General features: G+C 48.5%; 1 protein-coding gene across 10 annotated transcripts in view; it reads right to left on the bottom strand.

Moving 5' to 3' along the window:
* Mgrn1 (mahogunin ring finger 1) overlaps positions 1-20,314 on the bottom strand; it is a 52,168-nt gene that overhangs the window by 12,326 nt on the left and 19,528 nt on the right. For 6 of the 10 annotated variants that reach the window (XM_031361331.1, XM_031361324.1, XM_031361313.1 and 3 more), the window contains exons 2-11: positions 16,687-16,805; positions 13,805-13,893; positions 13,132-13,278; positions 10,484-10,601; positions 7,647-7,713; positions 7,316-7,365; positions 6,427-6,474; positions 5,030-5,098; positions 2,437-2,596; positions 836-945 (exon numbers count right to left, since the gene is read on the bottom strand). In XM_031361331.1, the coding sequence (XP_031217191.1) occupies positions 836-945; positions 2,437-2,596; positions 5,030-5,098; positions 6,427-6,474; positions 7,316-7,365; positions 7,647-7,713; positions 10,484-10,601; positions 13,132-13,278; positions 13,805-13,893; positions 16,687-16,779 (951 nt within the window). In that variant the 5' untranslated portion in view covers positions 16,780-16,805. Of the gene's footprint in view, positions 1-835; positions 946-2,436; positions 2,597-5,029; positions 5,099-6,426; positions 6,475-7,315; positions 7,366-7,646; positions 7,714-10,483; positions 10,602-13,131; positions 13,279-13,804; positions 13,894-16,686; positions 16,809-20,314 lie in introns of all 10 variants that reach the window. The other 4 variants (XM_031361304.1, XM_031361273.1, XM_031361341.1 and 1 more) reach the window with 1 other exon arrangement.

Genomic DNA, 20,314 nt, shown 5'->3' with positions numbered 1-20,314 from the left:
CATTTCATGGAACACTTCTAGGCTTTTAAATGTTGGCATAGGCCAGGTGCCATGGCACATTCTTTAATCCTAGCACTTGGGAGGCAGGGGCAGGTGGATCTCTGAGTTTGAGGCCAGCCTAGCCTACAAATGAGTTTCATAACAGCCAGGACTAAACAGAGAGAACCTGTCTCAAAACAAAATAAAACAAAACAAAACAAAACAAAAAACAAAACTGTTGGCCCAGTTTTCAGAAGTCTACTGTGGAGAGGTGTTAACACATCTGCTGATCTTGCTGGTTGTAAATACATGAAGCAGGTCTTCTGGGAACAAGGGCTTTGTCCCTGGATCTCCAGAGCTTATTATTCTTTCCTCGGAAAGTGGAGGCAAACACTTCAAAAGCTACTGGCCCCCGTGGCAGATGCTCATGGAGCTGAAGACAAGGCCTTGACCCAGACTTAGCTCTCCCTCCCTCCCCAACTGCTTAAAACTTCTCCTGCAGACTCCCACCCATTTCTAGGTATTGCTCTCATGTGTCTGAGCACTTCTGTATGTCTCATCTCCTTACTTATGCCTCACTCTTTAGGTCTTTTGGTTGACAAGGCCTTCTTGATCTACCTGAAGCAAGGCTTACCTAGGCAGTCTGTAGAGGGCACCTCCAGGCTGAGGCTGAAGCTAGCCCACAAGACAGTAATAGACAGGGCCCTCAAAGGGTGGAAAGGGTAGCAAACAATGGAGGTGCACCCTTGCCCAGCAGGCTCCTGTCAGCACAGCACTGCTTGGTCCTAGTACCTTGCAGGCTGCTGTGGGGCCCATGCCTACCTTGTAGATAAGAAGGAAGAGGAAAGGCACTTACAGAGTGCTCATCGTGGTCCACACTCTGGGCCAAGACAGGGCTGAAGGAGATGGGAGACAGGGCCCCTGGCTTCTTCCGCACAGCCCGGATCTGCAGGAGGGCTCGGAATGCTATAGCAGGAGGTAAGAAGAGTATGTGAAGGAGGACACGCCTTCAGAGGCAGGGAGATGCTAGAGATTGTACACACCCATCACACTTTGCCACTCACAGTGCTAAGAAACAAGGAACATGTTCCACATCAACAGCAGAGGGAATCCTTAGCAGAGGGAGAGCTGGTGATTTCTAAGGGCAACGAAGAGACCAACAACTGTCTAAGGTCCCCTCTACACGGAACAGCAGCTGTGGCTGCCACTCATACCAGTAGGCTAAAACAGTGGAGACCACAGAGGTCTCCAGGCTACAGGCTTCTGTCCATGAGCTCTTCAGAGGGTAGGACAGGAGCAAGGACATGTGATGTCTACCAAAGACAATCAGGATGGATACTGGTTATATAGCAGAATGGACAAATTAGGACAAAGGTCATCTCCTAGTGCCAGCTCTGCCCACAAACATGGTCTAGCAGGAAACAGTGTGACATTCCAAAGACACAGTAAAGGCAGGTGAGGCCCAAGAATGTGCCATAAATCAGGATCAACTAAGGTGTGCCATCAACCTGTACCCTGGTGCTGTGGAGTCAGAGCAGGCCATAGGACAGTGGCCCGTCTATTCACATCTGTAGTAAGTTCTGCTACCTTCCAAATCCCACAGCAGGGCCCTTTCTACCCATTCTTCCAACTTTAGCCCTACACACAGCTGCCATCTTGAGCATACTCCAATGGCTGTGTCCCCGAGCTCCCATGTGCTTCCAGCACTGGACACAGACACGAGGCCTGTACAGCCTGTTCACCTAGGGTCTACAGCAGCCTTACTTCTCCATAATCACTTATACTTGGATATACAGCAACCACCCGGTTCACGGGAACCTCTGTGTAAGAATAGCACCTCTCCTTGTCACAGGTGGGTATTAAAGCCTGCAAAACGCAGGCTGCAACAGTCTGCTTCCCTTGCAACAAGGGCTGTGAACCATGCAAGACAGCCTACCTCAGCTGAGTCACTGAAGCCCCCAGAACAGACACTCTATTTTCTCTTTCTGTATACACAGCCTGTCTCATGACCAAAAGGAACTGCCACAGTGCTAATTCACACGGGGACAACCACTGTGACATGCTGCTTTCAGACAGTGAGGTCAAGAGCAGAAGCCAGCGCTCCACCCAGAAGCCATTTCTGAGAGTTTACATCATCCCTGAACCTGGTTGAGTTTCCTTAGAGTCTACAATGTTGGAAACAACCCGACTGTCACCTGCCGACTTTCTACCCACCACAATGTTCTGGTTTTGACTCACTTTAAGGTTTTCAAGAGTAGTTTCTACATAGCCTGCCTGGCTCACGTGTCCCCACACTGCTGTCTTGGGACACTTCTCTACCTTCCTCCTAATCTTTCCCAGAAGGGTCAACACCATGCCTTGCATGGAAACTCGTGGTGTTTCCATGTTTAATGCAGTAGGGAATGGCAGTCCCCAAATCTCCTGCATTTTCCACACCAGAACCCTGGGTATGCTCACGCAGCCGGCAGATGGGGCAGTTGTTGGCCTGGTACCGCAGTGTGTCAGCACAGGAAGTACAGAGGCACAGGTGACGGCAGGGCAGGATCAGCGTGTCCCGCAGGTCTGACAGGCACACCACACACTCACTGCTGTTGTCACTGTTTTCGTCATCAGAAGGCTATGGAGACAAATGTCTGTGTGTCAGTGGTTTCATCAGAGCCTGAGGTGGGCCTGATGCTGCCTGGAGCAAGCCTCCTGTGTCTATGTGTGCCACCATCCCCAGAGACTGTGTGGCAAAGGGTAGGAGGCATCAGGGTCACATGGAGCTCCTCAAGCACCATGGAGGGAGCACCAGGCTCACACGCAGGGGAGAACCCTTGCCTCCCTCAACTCCAGACAGGCTACGAAGAAGCAGAGAAAGGAAGAGTTGCACAGAACCATGTGTCTTTACAACAGCTGGGACTGTCTATTCAGCCAAATCGGTAAGCAGATCTAACTTGAAAATACTTTCATTTTTATCAGCTTCCAGAAAGCACATCAGGACAGAAGGACAGTAAGGAAACATCCTAACCATGAACTGGGGAACTGAACCTGCTTGCTTCTTGGAACACTGCCACACTTATCATCTTTGCACTATCCAGGACTACTTCTGAGCTACAGCTGCAGCACCAAGTAGCTGCCATAGAAACCAGGTGGCTAACCTGGTGGAGTGGCACACACCTTTAGTTCTAGTACTCAGGAAGCAGAGGCAGGTGGATTAGTTTAAACTGATGGCCAGCATGGTTTACATAGTGAGTTCTAAGACAGCAAGAGCTACATCTTTTTTGTTGTTGTTTTGTTTTTTCGAGACAAGGTTTCTCTGTGTAGCCCTGGCTGTCCTGGAACTCACTCTGTAGAGCTGGCTGGCTTCGACTTCAGAAATCCGCCTGCCTCTGCCATCAAATGCTGGGATTAAAAGTGTGCGCCACCACTGCCCAGCAGGAGATTCTATCTTAAAAAACAAATAGGGGCTGGAGAGATGGCTCAGCGGTTAAGAGCACTGACTGCTCTTTCAGAGGTCCTAAGTTCAATTCCCAGCAAAGACATGGTCCCTCACAACCATCTATAAGGGAATTTGATGCCCTCTTCCAGTGTGTCTGAAGAGAGCGACAGTATACTCACATACATAAAATAAATAAAAAAATCTTTAAAAACAAACAAACAAACCACAGATTGCTCCTATGTGACCTTGGTGTCAATGCAAGTGAGCAATATGGGCTCATGCTGGCAAAGCTGCCCTGCCTGGCCAGCTCTGGCCATTTCCAGTTCTCCTGATGTCACATCAAGGTTGGTGTTGACTTCTAGTCTTGTTTATTAGCTCTGGCTGACCTGGGATTTACTATGTATAGTGGATTAGTCTCAAACTTGCAGCTTTCTTTCTTCCTGCCTCTGCCTTCTGCCTGCTGAGATTACAGGTGCGCACTACCACACCAGGCTGACTTTCAAAGGCTTTAAAACCTGGAGGTCTGGCTACACTACCAAGACAGCTTAGTAAGTAAAGATGCTTGCTACTAAGTCCGACAACCTGAATTCATTCCATCAGGACTCACATTGTGGAAGACAGAACTGTCTCCCAGAAACTGTTCTCTGACTTACACACACACACACACACACACACACACACACACACACACACAAATGTGAAAAAATTGTTCTAGTCCTCACACAAATTGATTTACATCATTATATCTTTAAAATAATAATGTAAGAAGCAGCCAGGTTCCCATTTCATCCTGCTGTATTTCCCAGGCCCTGCTGAACCTCCACCATCAGCTAACACAGCCTCTAGAACTGTCTAGAATGTTTGTTAGTCTGTCTACCAGTCTAGAGAGCTCACTGTCCGTGAGGAGGTGGGAACCAGGAGACAGGGAAGGTTCAGCCAATGACAAAAAAGCCAAAATGCAGTCCTGTTTAGGAAGAAGAGACAGAAGGTCCCTGAACCCAGGTTGCCAGGACAATTTAGTGACTTAAACATGCTGGAGAAAGGACAGAACATTAAAAACAAACAAACAAACAAAAGAAAACCCTGCTGTCTTCTGCTGTTGTTGGGGGTGTATGAAATGCCTCTCTAAAGGCTTATGTGTCGGAAGCTTTGACACCCAGCTATCAGGGGAAGTTCTGCAAACCCTAGGAAGTAAGTCCTACTTGGAGGAAGTAGGACACTAAAAGGCATGTGCTTGGGGAACCAGGAAGCTTGTGCCTAGCCAGCCCTTCCTGTCCCTTTTTCCTGGCTACCGTGACAAAAGCTCCTTTACTCCATCTCACTGTCTCTGCCTGGTAGAGTGGCACTTGTAAATCTGTGAGTGAACTGTCCTTGCTTCAGTTGCTGTTGTCAAGTAGTCAGTCATAGAGATACAAAACTCTAACTGGCGTAACTGCTAAAAAGGAATTAAGGAAAAATGAGGAGCCTGAGTCCTAAACCTCTAGGGAAAGGCCTCTTTCCCATCAAACCTTGTGGATTCTGGGCCTAGGAAACCTTGCAAGTTAGCCAGTGAGTAGACTTGTGAAAGGCAGATGGCAATCTGGGTATGTGGCCAGCCTGGAGCCCAGGTAGTTGCCCTCAAGAATGCACCTTAGTCTCCTGGTTGTTCTTGTTCTCGATGCCGTAGATCTCCTGCAGTAGGTAGCTGACCCGGTCCACCTAAAGAGCAGAAAGATGTGCAGGGGTTTGGTCAGTCCCCACTAGTGGGTTTCTCTGTGCCTAGGTCACCTCCAGAGCCACAGGTCCCAGGAAAGTAAGGCTATAAAGTCTGTGAGACTAGATAGTTTCTCCTCCTGAGGAAGGGCAGATGCCAGGAACAAGAGGCAAGAAGCCCCGCCCTGTCCTCAGCTCAGCTAGCAGCTCGGGGAGTAGACAATGGGGCCAGTGCTCCCACCCATGCATCTATCCATGCATCCAACCAACCATGCATGCATGCATCTATCCATGCATCCATCCATCTATGCATCCAACCAGCCATCCATTCATCCATCCAACTATCCATGCATTCATCCATCTATCCATGTAGGCATCTATCGGTCCCAGAAGGCCCAGCTCCAAGCTGCGCATTCTGTCATTCACAAGAGGCTACAGCTGCTGTCTGCAGGCAGCAGAAAGCTGCCATATACCTGTTGTTTCCACAAGACATGAAAGTCATGTCTAGTCTTAGACACAAAACCAGTCATTTTTGGCTTTAAGGCCTCATGGTGACCTGTCCTCAAGCTCCAGGACCATGGCATCCCTCCAGAAACCCAGGGTCCTACTAGCTGACTTTCAGGAGACAAGTGCCCCACCATGAGTAGGGTCTTCTGCCTACTTAGTATCATTAGGATCTGAACCTACCAAGCAGGATTCACTCTGTCTCCTTTAAAGGCTAACAAACTCTATCCCACCCTGGAACTCTCGACAGGTCTCTGGGATCTGGGTAGCTACACACAGGACAACTGCTCATCACAGCCTTGGAACACAGACTCCACCTGTCAATGGATCTCATGATAAAGGTCTCAAATGGAGTAACTGCCCTAGGTAAGATCACAAAACATGTGATTCCCAAGAAAAGTTATCCCAAGTCTCCCCTGTACCCTGGGATTGCTCCCATCAGATGCTGAACGGTCCATTCAAGCCTGCACAGTGCTGCTCTATTTCCAGTAATTTGTAAGCAAGAGGCAGCTGCCATATTTCTGCTTCCCTTTTTCCTTAGTTCCTCCACCCACTCATTTAGCAAACACTCACCAAGAACTAACTGCAACCCATGCACCATGGTTCAAACTGGGCAGGACTCAGGGACCTACACAAGTTGTTGTAGCACCAAGTAACTATGTAACCATCACACAAAACACAGACCCCAATATCCCAGAGCACAACAGGGCAGACTCAGGCAAGCAGCTCCTTCGTGTCCAGAATAAAACAGCCCATGGAGTCCAGGCATGTGTTCACAGCTGCATTATGTGTGCTTTGCAACCCAAAGGCCCATCATGTCTGGCACTTACAATTTGCTTCTGCTTTAAAGGCTTCACGGAGAAGCTGCCATCCACATGCTGCAGGAGAGACACACAGTTACTCTCAAACTGGCCCCTCCCCTTACCCAGCCAGGTGAAGGCAACCCTACATTCATGGCTGAAAATAAAAAAAGGCTGGCTTCAGGGAGTGCTTCAACCTAGGGACTCAGGTGAGATTCACCATTCTCTCTCCAGTGACTTTCTAAGGCGCCACCAGCCGGAACGCACAGGCCATTCTTGCTGGGGTCCTGGTGACCTGGGCTGCAGCCTGGTGACATGTTTTAGCTACAGTGCTAAGGAATGGCAAAGGGCCTGAGGGAGGCTGGAGTCTCTGGAAGATTATCAAGTAGGCATGTAACACCCACACCTCTGACAAATGAGGATACATATATATGTATATAGGCCTGGGGTTGTTCTAGCACATGGCAGATCCTCATCCACCCCACCATTATTACAAACTCTATATTGCAAACTCGATGTCATGCCAGCTCTGAGATGACAAGTTAAAGGCCACTTCTATCCCGACACAAGTGTTCAGAGGGATCAGGAAAGGCCTCCTGTCCTGTGGGGATGGAAACCTGCCTATTCCTACCTGGACTACAAGCTGTAGCCAGCAGCAGGGAGAGAAAAGAACACATCTTAAGTCAGATAGACGCACATATTCCAGGCAAGGCTGTGACCAATGCCTGGTGGCACCCGAGGATACTGAACCTGACAGGAAAGGATGGTGGCTGGAGGAGGGAAAGTTAGTCTGTGGCAAGGGTCTCCATGCTGGCACCCTAGCCTGTAATGGCCTGTTCTTGAGGGTCCTACAGGGTTGACCTCACCACTGCCTGCCCCAGTCCCCAGGTTACAGGGTGGTGGCCAGGACGGCACTTACCTTCTCAAAGGCAGCCAAGAGCACATGAGCGTGGCCAGTCACTTCCACAACTAAAGAGTGAGATAAGAGGAGGAGACCAATGAGAGCTCATGCTTGTGACTTTCTCCCTTTCCCTACAGCACTGGCAGAGCCTAGAGTCCACTCCTGTCCTTGCCCTCATCAGACTCTACTTCCCAAGTTGTCGCACAGCTATGAGCCTGTATGTGGGCTATGGCAGACACCCTGTTTCCGGAAGAGGAGGTGTTGATGACTCTGGGAGAAGGAAGCCACTTCCTCCTCACAGGTCCTATATACTTGAAAATGAAGATAAGGAAAGACCAGCAATGCTCACCATCTCCTTCGTCCACCACAGCCTGGATGACTACTGGGAACACACCCCGATCCAGGTCAAAGTTCAGCTGAGGAAAGGAAGCAAAAATAGTCAGGTCCACAGACATGAGGCAGTGAGTTAATCAGCCTGCGCTGGAGCGTACAGATGGAATCAAGGACAATCAGTGCCACTACATCACATAGACCTTATAGATCCTGAACAGCTCTACAAACAGAAATCCCACCTCCTCAGTCCTTGACAACTACTCATGTGCTTCCCACAGCTGTGGGTGTGCCTCTTCTGGACAGTGCCTACAATGGACTGTTGAGTGTCTTATCTTTTTATGCCTTTTTTTCATTGAGCATGCTTTCCAAGTTCAGTCACAATTCCTTTCCTTTTTTATGTTACAGTTATTCTAGGCATAAGCCACATTGTATTTGTCTATTTATAAGTTGTTGATCCATGGGCAGTTTTGGCATCATGAACACTGTGAACAGTGCTGTCATCCAGTCTCCTGCTTTGGGTGAAATTTTATTATGTAATTGCTTGATGAAAAGCATCCTGCTCAAGCTCCACCAGAGATGGAATGAGAGCTCCAATGAGTTAGAGAGACCACTTGATCCATGCTTCCTTTTCTAGGCCAGCAGCTGCCTTCTCCAGATATGGTTCCATCCTCACCCACCCCAAGACAGCAGCCTGAGATGGAACAGGTCCCCATCTCTTCACAAAGACCTACTGTGCTAGAACCCCCGGCCCTCACCCTGCACAGGATATAGCAGAGCAGTCCTCAGGGATCCCCTGATCCATACCTGTGGTCCATTCCCAGGAAACACTCTCAGTTCCTGTTTGTTCCTGTCACAAAGCTGTAGAGGACAAAATTCTGCCTACCCAATGTCTAGAACCCTCTTGGTATCTCAGGGGAGCAGATGCATTTCCATTTATTCTCACTAAGGAGTTACTGGAAGAATGGTCAATGGGCCAGATATAGTAGTGCACACCTGATTCCAGTTACTCAGGAGTCAGGTGCAGAAGGGTGGTGAGCTCATCAGTGAGGCCCTGTCACGAACAATAATAGTGCACACAAAGCACACAAGTTCAATGTTAACCTGGTCTACACACACACACACACACACACACACACACACACACACTCACTCTTAGACTTTGCCCAAAGAACAAAATCAAACCAGGCAGTGTTGCCACTCATCTTTAATTCCAGTACTTGGGAGGCAGAGGCAGGTGGATCTCTTATGAGTTCAAGACCAGCCTGGTCTACAGAGTAAGTTTCAGGACAACCAGGGCTACACAGAGAAACCCTGTCTCAAAAAGCCAATCCTTCTTCCAAAACAAAAACAAACAAAAAGCCTATATCCTCCCAGTCTCTCTGCCTGCAACTTTTCATAAGATGTGAACTCTCAGTTACTGCTCCAGTGTCATGCCTGCTTGCCGCCACATTCCCACTGTGATGGTCATGGACTAATCCTCTGAACCTATAAGTAAGCCCCCAGTTAAAGGTGTCCTTTAAAGGTTGCCTTGTTTATGGCATTTCATCACAGTGTAGGAATGAAGCCACACTCAGAACAATGGCTTCCCATTCAGCCCTGTGCTCATTCACTGTGAACAAACTCAACCTGAGCCTGTTTCTCATCTCTAGAGGAACAGAATCCAGTCTAAGCGCAAGGCTGAGTACAATAGCTGGGACAGCACACTTAATTCAACACAATTGCTTTTGTGTTTGGAAGTAGGATACAGGCAATAGAGGGAGTAGGAGCAGATAGCCATGTGGGCAGTCACAGCATCAGGCTGGGCAGGGGCACTAGAACCATAGGATAGGTACATCACCCAGGACAGTATTTCCCACAAATTGGGACATAAGAAAGCAGATGACCTTCCCGGGCTACTGCCTTGCTCTGAAATGCAGTCTCTTGTAAGCCTGGACCACCCAGAGTGTTCCTGCAGATACTGATGTTGGCAGCATGCTGCACTTACAAGGTCATAAACTAAGACCAAGGAGAGCCTCTTATACAGAACTGCTTGTTTAGGTGTTAGTCAGGTGTACTGGCTGGTTTTGTATGTCAACTTGACACAGGCTGGAGTTATCACAGAAGGGAGTTTCAGTTGGGGAAGACCCAACTGTGGGGCATTTTCTCAATTAGTGATCAAGGGGGTAGGGCCCCTTGTGGGTGGTGCCATCCCTGGGCTGGAAGTCTTGAGTTCTATATGAAAGCAGGCTGAGCAAGCCAGGGGAAGCAAGCCAGTAAGGAACATCCCTCCATGGCCTCTGCATCAGCTCCTGCTTCCTGACCTGCTTGAGTTTCAGTCCTGACTTCCTCTGGTGATCAACAGCCATGTGGATGTAAGCTAAATAAACCCTTTCCTTCCCAACTTGCTTCTTGGTCATGATGTTTGTGCAGGAATAGAAACCCTGACTAAGACAGTCAAGTAAGCTAGCTACAAGAACAGAGCCCCACTCGTGCCCATGCTAGGCTGGAAGCTGACAGAGCAGCAAGCCTGAGTGCACTGGGGTCTCTTGTGCTCTGAGCAGCCTCCAAGCATTCATGCTCTTCTCGGCTACACTCCACATTCCAGAAAGAGCCAGCTGTGCTGGGTGAACTCAGCACAGAACCAGAGGCTGGGGAAGGTGTGTAGTGACTGTGATCCTGTCCTCCTTCACTCTGGTGTCCCCATGCTTACAGAGCTCCCTCTGAGTAGCCCAGGACAAGTGACGGTGGAAGAGGACACACGCCCACCACCAGAGGGAACCGGAGGACGCTGCTTGTTTTGTTTTTATTTTCACATTGTATGTGCATGTGTAGGTGCGTGTATGTCTGTGCACCACACGAGTTCCCCAAGATTACCTCATCATCCTTCCACTCGGAGAAGTCAATCTTGAAAGAAGGCAGGGAGAACTGCTGGCTAACGCCTCTCTTGTAGTGGACGGTCTCAGACTGCAGAGAAGGGTTCTTACAGCTGTACCTGAGGGCAGCAAGGCAGCCACCTGACTCCTGTGGAGCCATGGGCCCCCAACCCAGCCTCCCACCTCCTCTGTTACTTCTCTGAACCAGTAGCCATTTGGTCTATAGGGATTGAGAGCTTCAGCCATCCCAGATAGAAACAGGAAGCAGTCAGCTTGGCCAAGTGGCCCTTGCGTTTACAAGAGCCTCCCACTGCCAGCTCTGCTCACCATGAGGCTGCCCAGTCACACTAAGTGGCTATCCCTTCCAGGGCCCACACCAGCCTGATACCTCTGCCACGTTCAGGATGAGAAGAACATGCCCACTAGGTGTGTCTGGTGCATTTGCTTTTTCTGAATGATCGTAGCGCAGTGCTCCCTGTCTCAATCCTTACTCCTAGCTACGCTTCTCAGGCATTTCCACACAGTGTATGTGACTTATGTTCTGAAGCGTCCTGCCCTCCTCCTGAGTGTAGTGTTCCCTGAACCCCACGCAGGTCCACTCAACTGTGCTCTAGTGACTCAAAGACTAGCTTCCTGTCTCACTAGTCCCCACAATGCTTTAAGGACCATCCTTTTCCTTATGCAGAAGCACATCTCATACCCCAGGCTGACCATTAGAAAAAAAAAAGAGAGCCGGGCAGTGGTGGCACACGCCTTTAATCCCAGCACTTGGGAGGAAGAGGCAGGTGGATTTTTGAGTTCGAGGCCAGCCTGGTCTACAGAGTGAGTTCTAGGACAGCCAGGGATACACAGAGAAACCCTGTCTCGGGGGAAAAAAAAAAAAAAGAAGAAGAAGAAAAAGAAAAAAAAGAGAGAGCTGAGCCAGTGTCCCCATTCATGAATATAAGCCATGACCCTTGCTGTTCCCACCCCTGACCCATGCTTACTGTCCCAGGGCTTCTCTGGGTCTCTAGGACAAAGGCCACACTCAGAGCCTGGGAAGCTGGGTGACGTCCCTGCTGTCCTGACTGTCAGTGCCAGTGTGGGAGGGAGCCCCACAGGGAGGTCCAGCCTGGATGTAGTGAAAAGATCAGCCCAAGACAGGAATCTCAGTACTCTAGCCTTTAATTATATGCTGTGGGACCCCAGAACCACCCTGCTTCAAATTTCTTGGCAGAAAAGTTAGGGGGGGCAGGAAAGGAACAGAAGGGCTGCCTGTCCTGCACCTCAGGACACAGAATTCCTGTCCTGCACCTCAGGACACAGAATTCCTGTCCTTCACCTCAGGACACAGAATTCCTGCTGGCTATGTTGAGTCCCAAGCACAGCCTCTAAGGCCTGGAGCCTCCTCTTTCTCTAACTTGGTGACCTGGTGCTAATGTCATGCAAACCAGATAACTGGGAGGCAAACAGGCCTCAAGCAGGTCTCAGAAAAGGTCTATCAGGACCGGATCTCTGGGCAGCCATGTTTAGCTGGCCATCTATCCAGCCCATCTGGTGGCAGCAGGACCCTGTTCTTACATATCTCATAGGGCACAACAGAACTGGATGGGCTGGGGTGGGAGTCCATTGCACTGTGGTCCTTTCCTCCCCTGGAGCAGCTCCAAAGCACCTGCCCAGAATCTAGGGCTCATCTGCTATGGTAGCTACTCCCAAGGACAACTCAGAAGCAGGAGCTCTTCTTCCCAACTGTCATCATACATGTGCTGTGCCCAGAGAGGTTAGCACACCACAAGGGTCACACTGCCTCAAGCTGGAGCAGCCTGGTAGTTCACCCCTGGGCTTGTGCTGGCCACCTGTACACTCCCTACTGACAGTCATCACACACTGGAGAACTGTTACATTAAGTAACTTAGTAGCCCACTGGTTAGGCCAGAGTGGAACCTCAAAGAACCAAGTGTGGGAAGTCATCATCTCCCTACTTGTGCACCAGCACTCAGGGAGTGAGTTGATGGCCCAGTGCCTAGTCCTGAGTCCTACAGGAAAGCCTTGCATTTTCTTAACCGGCAGCTAGCTGTGAGCAGCTACTCTGTCCCTTATGTATGAGGAGCTGCTCGAGAAAAGCCCCCGTGAGAGCTGAACCCCAACCTCACTCCCGGCTAAGGCAGAGCTGAAGACACCCCAAGTTCCCCTCACTCCCAACCCAGATCTGAGCTTCTCTAAGGTCTTCTCCAATGTAGGAAGGGTACAGACACACTTCTACCCATCTGGAAAGTCACTCAGGGCAGGGCTGGCTTTCTTGCTGAGACAGCCCTACTGAGGTCATGCTCTGGCTGCAGGGTGCCAACTCCAAAAGTGTTAATATTCGTATTTTAAAGAAAATCTCCAAAAGTTCAGCATCATAATTATGACATAAAAAATAACATATATTTGGTCTTTGCCCCAAGCTCCTGGTAGAGAGCTCCCAATGTCTTGAAGTTTTCCAGGTGCTGGGTGTCTCTCTATGTAAAGGAGATGGAGCTATGGAGGCTTCTGGAGGGGGCTGGTCTCCAGAAAGACCCAGCTACCATCAGCAGTGGAGACCTTTCAGTCAATGCCCTGCAGGAAGGGGAAAGGCTGCAGAGTGTGCTGCAAAGCCTGCAGAACCCAAAGTGCGGCCCAGGGACTCACACTGCCATGCCACTCACGAACTCCTCCACCGCCTGGCAATAAATGGTGATAGCCACACGAGCATCAGCATCAAAGGTGAATTCCAGACTGTAGAGCACTCGGGGCTTCTCGTCGTCCTCTGTGGGGCTGTCTGCATCATCTTTATACCTACCAAAAGTGAGCAACAGATAGCAAGTAAGGAGCCACAGAATAGCCCCAAGAGCTGTCCTGCTCACGGGGGCAGGAGGGAGGCTTAAAGTTGGATGCTTAACACAGCTGCTCTGCTAGCAAAGGCAGGGGGCCTGGGCCCTGTGGTGTAAGGCCTATAACCCATAGACTGTTCCCTTTTCTTCCTGTCCCCAGAAACAAGGGACAAGTGTTCTTGGTGTGGATGTCTTGGGTTTAAAGCTTGAATTATGCTATAAACAACAGGCAGTAGCCATCGCATGCATGGCAGCAAACCTGAAATTATTCCCTGGCCTCCAGTGCTTTCCAGACCGGAGCTAGTAACTGAGACATGACTGCCGGGGGTGGGAGAACACCTCATTTAATGGTTCAGGGTCCTGTTACAGAGTCTGAATGCATATGAGAACAGAGACTGGGCCCTAGAAATACCTCTGACCCACTTCCCAAGGACAAACCAAAACCTTCCAACCACACAGGGTCCCCATGAGGGCAGCGCTAAAGGAGTTACCTCACCAGCCGGAGAGAGTCTTTGCGAATGTTTACCAGGCTCCTCAGTGTCTTCACTGGCTCATGGGGGGCAGGGGTGACATAGGGAAACTAGGAGAGAAAATACAAGTGAACACTCTTGAACTGATGACTCTCTAAGATACAGTAGAGAACAGGAGGCAGGAGTTAAGGGCTCGTTTACTAAAGTTTGGCAGGATGTGGGCTGGGTCTGGCCTCACACAGAGTGGCTCGGTCATTTAGTCACAGTCCTCAGCTCTATGCAGGATGCTCAGAAGTGGCCATGGTTTGGCTCTTAGGGTAGGTTACAACTTACTGCTGGCAACACACATACATGTATAGATGAGTATAATTATACCCCTATATAAAAATACATACAACTGGTGACATGAAACTATGATTGTACATGTCCATGTCTTTTGCCAGCAACATTGTGTTGGAGCGTGAAAAAACTCACCCCTGAAGAGATTAAGTTGGGTAAAGCAGACAGATTGTACATGCTCTTGATCATAACCCAGGTGGATCTCTACCTGTCTCAGCATGAAGTAAAAATAAAAAAAGATCTAGAGGCTGGAGAGATAGTTCAACAGTTAAGAGCACTGGCTGCTCTTCCAAAAGGTCTGCCTTCTATTCTCAGCACCCACATCACAACCACATGCATCTCCAGTTCCAGGGATGTGATACCTTCTTCTGGTGTCCATGGGTACTGCATGCACATGCCTCATATATACAGACACACATATTCACATAAATAATTCTCTTTAAAACTTAAAGAATTCATTGAAGACTCACAGGAGTTAAGACTATGCAAGTTGAAGCAACAAATGTGAAAAAAGAAAAGATCCCATGCTGGTTCCCAGGTAGGAGAGGACAACACCTACCCCAGACCCTGGCCTGCAGGACATACTACAGATCAAGATTTTGTGGTAACTCCCTGCTCTGGACTAGCGCTACTTCGAAGCTCCTGGCCTGAAGGCATTCACTGTGCCTGAGGGATGTTTAAGGATGCGCCCATGCTGCATGTTGAAATTCAGTGTTCCTTAAAGAGGGCTCTTGTCTTGCCTATCATTTGAAAACCCTGACTGTTGTTTCTCTCCCTGAAGACCCTCTTCCTCTCCATCACACCTAGACCTAGTCTCATTGGCCCTGCCCATCAATGCAAATCCTCTGCCTCCCGGTGTTCTTTGCAAGGAGCTACTGTGCTTTCGTCAATACTTCCCACAGGAAACCTCTGCTGCTCCTTCTCACCTTACCTGACTTGGCTCAGGAGTCTTGCTTGCCCTAGGCTCCCTCATCTCCTGAGGGCTCACTGAAAAGCCTATTTGACCATCTGAATTCTAACTCACAGGATGTGTGTTATCTAGTTTTATGTCAATTTAGCACAAGCTATAGTCATCAGAGAGGAGGGAGCTTCAATTGAGAAAATGTCCTCATGAGATCAGACTGCAGGCAAGCCTTTAGAGCATTTTCATAATTAGTAATCGTGTGGAAATGCCTAGCCTATTGTGGACCAGATTCTCTAAGAAAGCAGGCTGATGCTTTTGGGACCTGTTTTCTCCTCCTGAGCTACCTCTTCCAGCCTTAATATGAAGGAAGATGCCTCAACTTATCACAAACTGATACGCCAGGTCTCACTGATGTGTCTGGGAAGCCTGACCTTTTCTGAAGGGAAAGAGGGGAGGACTGGGACAGGGGAGGAGCTGGGGAAGGAACTGGGAGGAGAGGAGGGAGGGAGAACTGCAGTCGGGATGTAATAATATATGAGAGAATAGAAAAATGAAAACAAAACCAAACAAAAATGTCTAAAGCTAAAAAAAAGAAAGAAAGAAAGAAAGAAAAATAAAAAGAAAAGAAAGTAAGTTGAGCAAGCCACTAGGAGCAAACCAGTACACAGCATTCCTCCATGGCCTCTGTATCAGCTCCTGCCTCCAGGTTCCTGCCCTGTTTGAATTCCTGCCTTGGCTTTCTTCCATGGACTATGATTCAGGATATGTAAGCCAAATAAATCCTTTCCCCCCTAAAACGCTTTTGATTATGGTGTTTCATCACAGCAATAACCCTAGGACAGAAGGCATACCCTCTGGTATTAAGCCTACTTCTTTGGGATGCCAGCATATACTGAAGACCACATGAGACAGCCAACCTAGTGGACTAAGCAACTACAGGACTTCTGGGCTTTCCATCCACAGCTAGCATTGTTGGATTAGCTAGGCTGCAACCTGTAAGTCATTCTAATAAATCACACACACACACTCTCTCTCTTGTTACTCTAGAGAACCCTGACTAATACACCCTCTCACCTCTTTCACTTCCCTACAACTGGCTTGCAGACTTGCTGCATGCCAGGAGCCTGGGATAGGCTACTCCAGCTCCTCCTTCCCACCCTGCACAGCTCAGCTCAGCCATGGACTCTTCAGTGGGACCTTTCCCTGTCACTTTTTTGTTTGTTCTTGGGTTCCTCCTAACTGCTCACCCTATGTTTTCTTCATTGTGATTCTCACCATCTCAGAAATAAGGAAAGGTCTGAGTTCCATTTCCAGCCCCTACCTGACAGCCCTCGACACACACAGCACTCACAACTCTTTTCCAACGTTCCACAGAATCCGACTGCGCTTTCTGCTCACACAAAAGACCTAGAACAAAAATCCCTAGCACCATCAGCTCAATAAATGGCTGCTCTGTCCCTCGGTGACCCAATGCTCACTCTCTGGTTTCTCAGAGGCAGCGCCAGGGCACAGTCCAAGTCACATGCCCATGTTCAGCTCTGCTCAGCTGCTGCATGCTCTGTCCCATCTTGGGTAACTTGGTGCCTCTGTCCTCACAGCTGGGCAGAGACAGCCTTCCCAATACTCACCCAGCCACGAGTGCCAGCCCTACCAGACCCACCTGGACTGGACGACTGCCCAGGAAGTTCAGGTCCATGTTCTCTCCAAAGAGGTAACCTTCAGGATGGGGAGTGTCAAATTTCTCTCCTCCCATGAAAAAGTGCGAAGCAAAGTAGTTTCCTGCTTAAAAAAGGAAACGTGTTTGTTCGTAGAATACAGAGCCTAGCATATCTCTGTGGGACAGCCAACAAGTCCCCAAGAACACGGAGCCTAGCATACCTCTGAGGGACAGCCACCAAGTCCCCAAGGACACGGAGCCTAGCATACCTCTGTGGGGACAGCCAACAAGTCCCCAAAGGCTTTATCCCTAAGTGGCTCATGTTCTGGTCCTGTCCTCAACCAGTCTTCTGTGCACCATTGGCCTCTACAACCTGCCTCTCCCTAGTCAGATGAGTTCTGGATTTAAACATCCCTGCCCTCAGGAGTCAGGTAAACCCTGTCCCTAACCACCAAAGATGTATTCAAGTTCTATCCTGTACCCATGCTTGGAAATCGGTAGGGTCTTTGTTGGTGTGATTTATCACAATGAAATCCAAGTGGCCTAAGGAAACTCCAAATCCAGTGATGACACATGTATCAGAGAGAGAGGTCTAGATATAGACACACCCAGAGGGAAGAAGTGGCTGAAGGTACAGGCACAGACTGGAGGGAAGTGGCTACCAGATCAGGTGTGCTCAGGACCACAGCCTCCAGAGCCAAGAAAAGAGCAAAGAAGGATTCTCGTTGAAGCCTTCAGTGGGAACACAGCCCAGCAAGATCTTAACTACTGACTCCTGGCATCCAGAACACTCAGCAGTTGAAAGTTAAAGGTTAGTTTTCATAGCTTCTCCATATATCCCTACGCCATTCTTGGCCCTACACTGTCTGCACCCTGCTTCCCAAATCTGAGTCCCAGAAACCTTTTAATGCCAGCAAATGATCAAAAGGGCTCAGTCCCAATGTGGATCTGATGAAACTGCTCTTATTGAGAGAAAGGGTTAATCTAGAACCAACTGTGCTGTCAGAGTGGGAGGAGGGGCAGCTGTATTCACCATTAGCTTTCCCAGCAATCCTACAGCATATGCCTACTAATGGTGGGGAACAAGGTTATGATGAGACAAGATGGAGTCCTATAGAAATGATAGATCTAAGCCAGTTTAAAGAGGCTGCGATTTCATATGGGATGCATTTGCTTTTTATTCAAAACAGAATTATTCCCCAAGACTGGAAGGCAGTGGTAACAGCTGAACTAGAGGCTGGACTGAAGTTCCTCGCAATAGTGAATACGGTGGAGGGAAGAAGTTCCTCACAATGGTGAATACGGTAGAGGAAAGAAGCTATGAATGGGGGGGGGGGACCAATACAGTCAAAGACCAGGCGCTAGGTGAAGGGAGGTATGCTGACATTCAAGAATTAATCTGATTTGATGATGTTATTACAGAACAATGTCACTGAGTGGCTTTAAGAGCTTGGGACAAAGTTGAGGAGCTCTGGAAAAAGTCCACCTTGTTTGCAGATTATACAAAACTTTTGAGAAGTCTTCACTAATTTTTTTTTTTTTAACAAAGATTAGTCTTAGCTATGAACAAAGCGGCATCAGACCCTGGTGCAGGCAGGTGCTGATAGAGACCCTGGTGTTTGAGAACGTGAATACTGAATGTAAAAAAGTTATTAGACCATTAAAGGCTCAGGTAGTGCCTACCAACGAATGGATAAGGGATATGACCAATATTGGTTCTAATGTGTACCATATTAATACAATATTTATAGCTATGGGTCTCCAATATCAAAATGCCTGGTGCTTCAATTGAAGGAAATACAGTCATTTGCAACGAAACTATGACCAAACTGCTAAAGATCTCAGATCTCAAAATACCTAGTGCCATAACTGTAAGAAATACTGTACTTTGAAGCCACAAAAGTGAATGACCCATTTCTAGAAGCAATGGTTTCCCTAAATCTCAAGCAGAAAGAATGGCTTGGCTTCTTGGGGTCTGTATGTGATGTGGTAAATGCCACCACTGAGTTCAGGAGTGCAGATCCAAAAGAGATATTCAAGGCAATTTCTTGCTATCAGAAAACAAAATGGGGGGGAGGGGGAGCTCCAGACCCCATAACGAAAAGTACAAGCCAATTGGCTCTTGCTGGCCAAGACATAACAAGCACTTATAGAAAGATCTAATCACACCTTAACGGAAATGCTTATAAAACAAAAAGGAGCCGAACAGTGGTGGTGCACACCTTTAATCCCAGCACTTGGGAGGCAGAGGCAGGTGGATTTCTGAGTTCGAGGCCAGCCTGGTCTACAGAGTGAGTTCCAGGCCAGCCAGGGCTACAGAGAGAAACCCTGTCTTGAAAAACAAAAACAAACAAACAAAAAAACAAAAAGGAAGAATGAGGACCTCCAGGAATAGACTAAATAGTGCTCTGCTAACTTCAAATTTTCTGAATGTTAGTGAGAAAGGATCAATAGCAGTCCAGAGATATTGAATGGGTCATAGGATAAATTGTAAATTTCAATCATTCTATATCCTATAAGGATGTGTTAACATCAGAATGGAAGGCAGCCAAGCTTGTGCACTGGGGATATAGATTTGCTTACATTTCCACAGGAAATGCAAAGTTGTAGATAACATTAAAACCAATAGACTAGAACTGAGCAGAAGAGGTCTCCTGAAAACTCTGGTCATTTCTGGGAACTTTTCAGAGGGTTTATAAATGCTGCAGCCTGCTAAGTGTGGTGGGTAGTTGTTGGTTGCTCAGGGGGCTTAGCTGCGGTTCGTTAGTTGCTGTGCCCCCCTCCCTCTATCATTCTCGCTCTATTTAGTGATGGGGGAAACTGAGGAGCTGATAAAGGGTGGGAAGAAGAACCCACAAAGAAGCAAAGAGCAGCTGCAGTAGTGGAGCTGAGAAGAGCTAGGAACAGGCACTGACAGGAAGGAGCCTGGAGCCCAGCATGCGCTTTCTTGTGCTAACTGGCCCCACAGATAGCCACTTGTACCCTCTGCCTTTTGGAGTTTAGGGAAAATGGGAGTTTCTTTGGACCTGACACAGGGTAGACGGATAAAGCCACTTGCCACCAAGCCTGATGACTGGAGTCTACTTTTAGGTCTCCCATGGTAGAAGGAATCCTTTGCCTGTTATCCCTTAATGTGCACACACTCACATACACAAATGGATGAATAAAATGTAATGAAGAAAAATAAAATGCTCACCACCGCCGCCTGGTGTGCGGTGGTGGTGAGCACCTTGAATCTCAGCAGTCAGGAGGTAGAGGCAGGAGGATCTCTGTGAGTTTGAAGCACGTCTGCTCTACAGAGTGTGAGGTTCCAGGATAACCAGGGCTACACAGAGAAACCCTGTCTGGGGGTAGGAAGAAACCTTAAATTTTTTTCAAAAGAATAAAAGAGAGAGAATGAAGGGCAAAGCTTGGAGTCCCAGCAGGAGGTTAGGACAGACTGAGCAACATCCACTCAGAGACAAGGAAGGAAAGGACAGACCAATCTGCAGGGAGCTAAGGACAAAGATCTGGAAGGATCTGCAGGAAACCTGTTGACAAACCTCAGAGGAAGTTAAGGGAGCCCATGGAGGTGTGAGACAGAGGCCATGGAGGTGTGAGACAGAGCCCCATGGAGGTGTGAGACAGAGGC

Source organism: Mastomys coucha, unplaced genomic scaffold, assembly GCF_008632895.1.
Source record: "Mastomys coucha isolate ucsf_1 unplaced genomic scaffold, UCSF_Mcou_1 pScaffold12, whole genome shotgun sequence".
In the NCBI taxonomy this organism is placed as follows: domain Eukaryota; kingdom Metazoa; phylum Chordata; class Mammalia; order Rodentia; family Muridae; genus Mastomys; species Mastomys coucha.
Note: the sequence above shows the minus strand (reverse complement) of the source record. Positions and strands in the feature narration are given on the sequence as shown.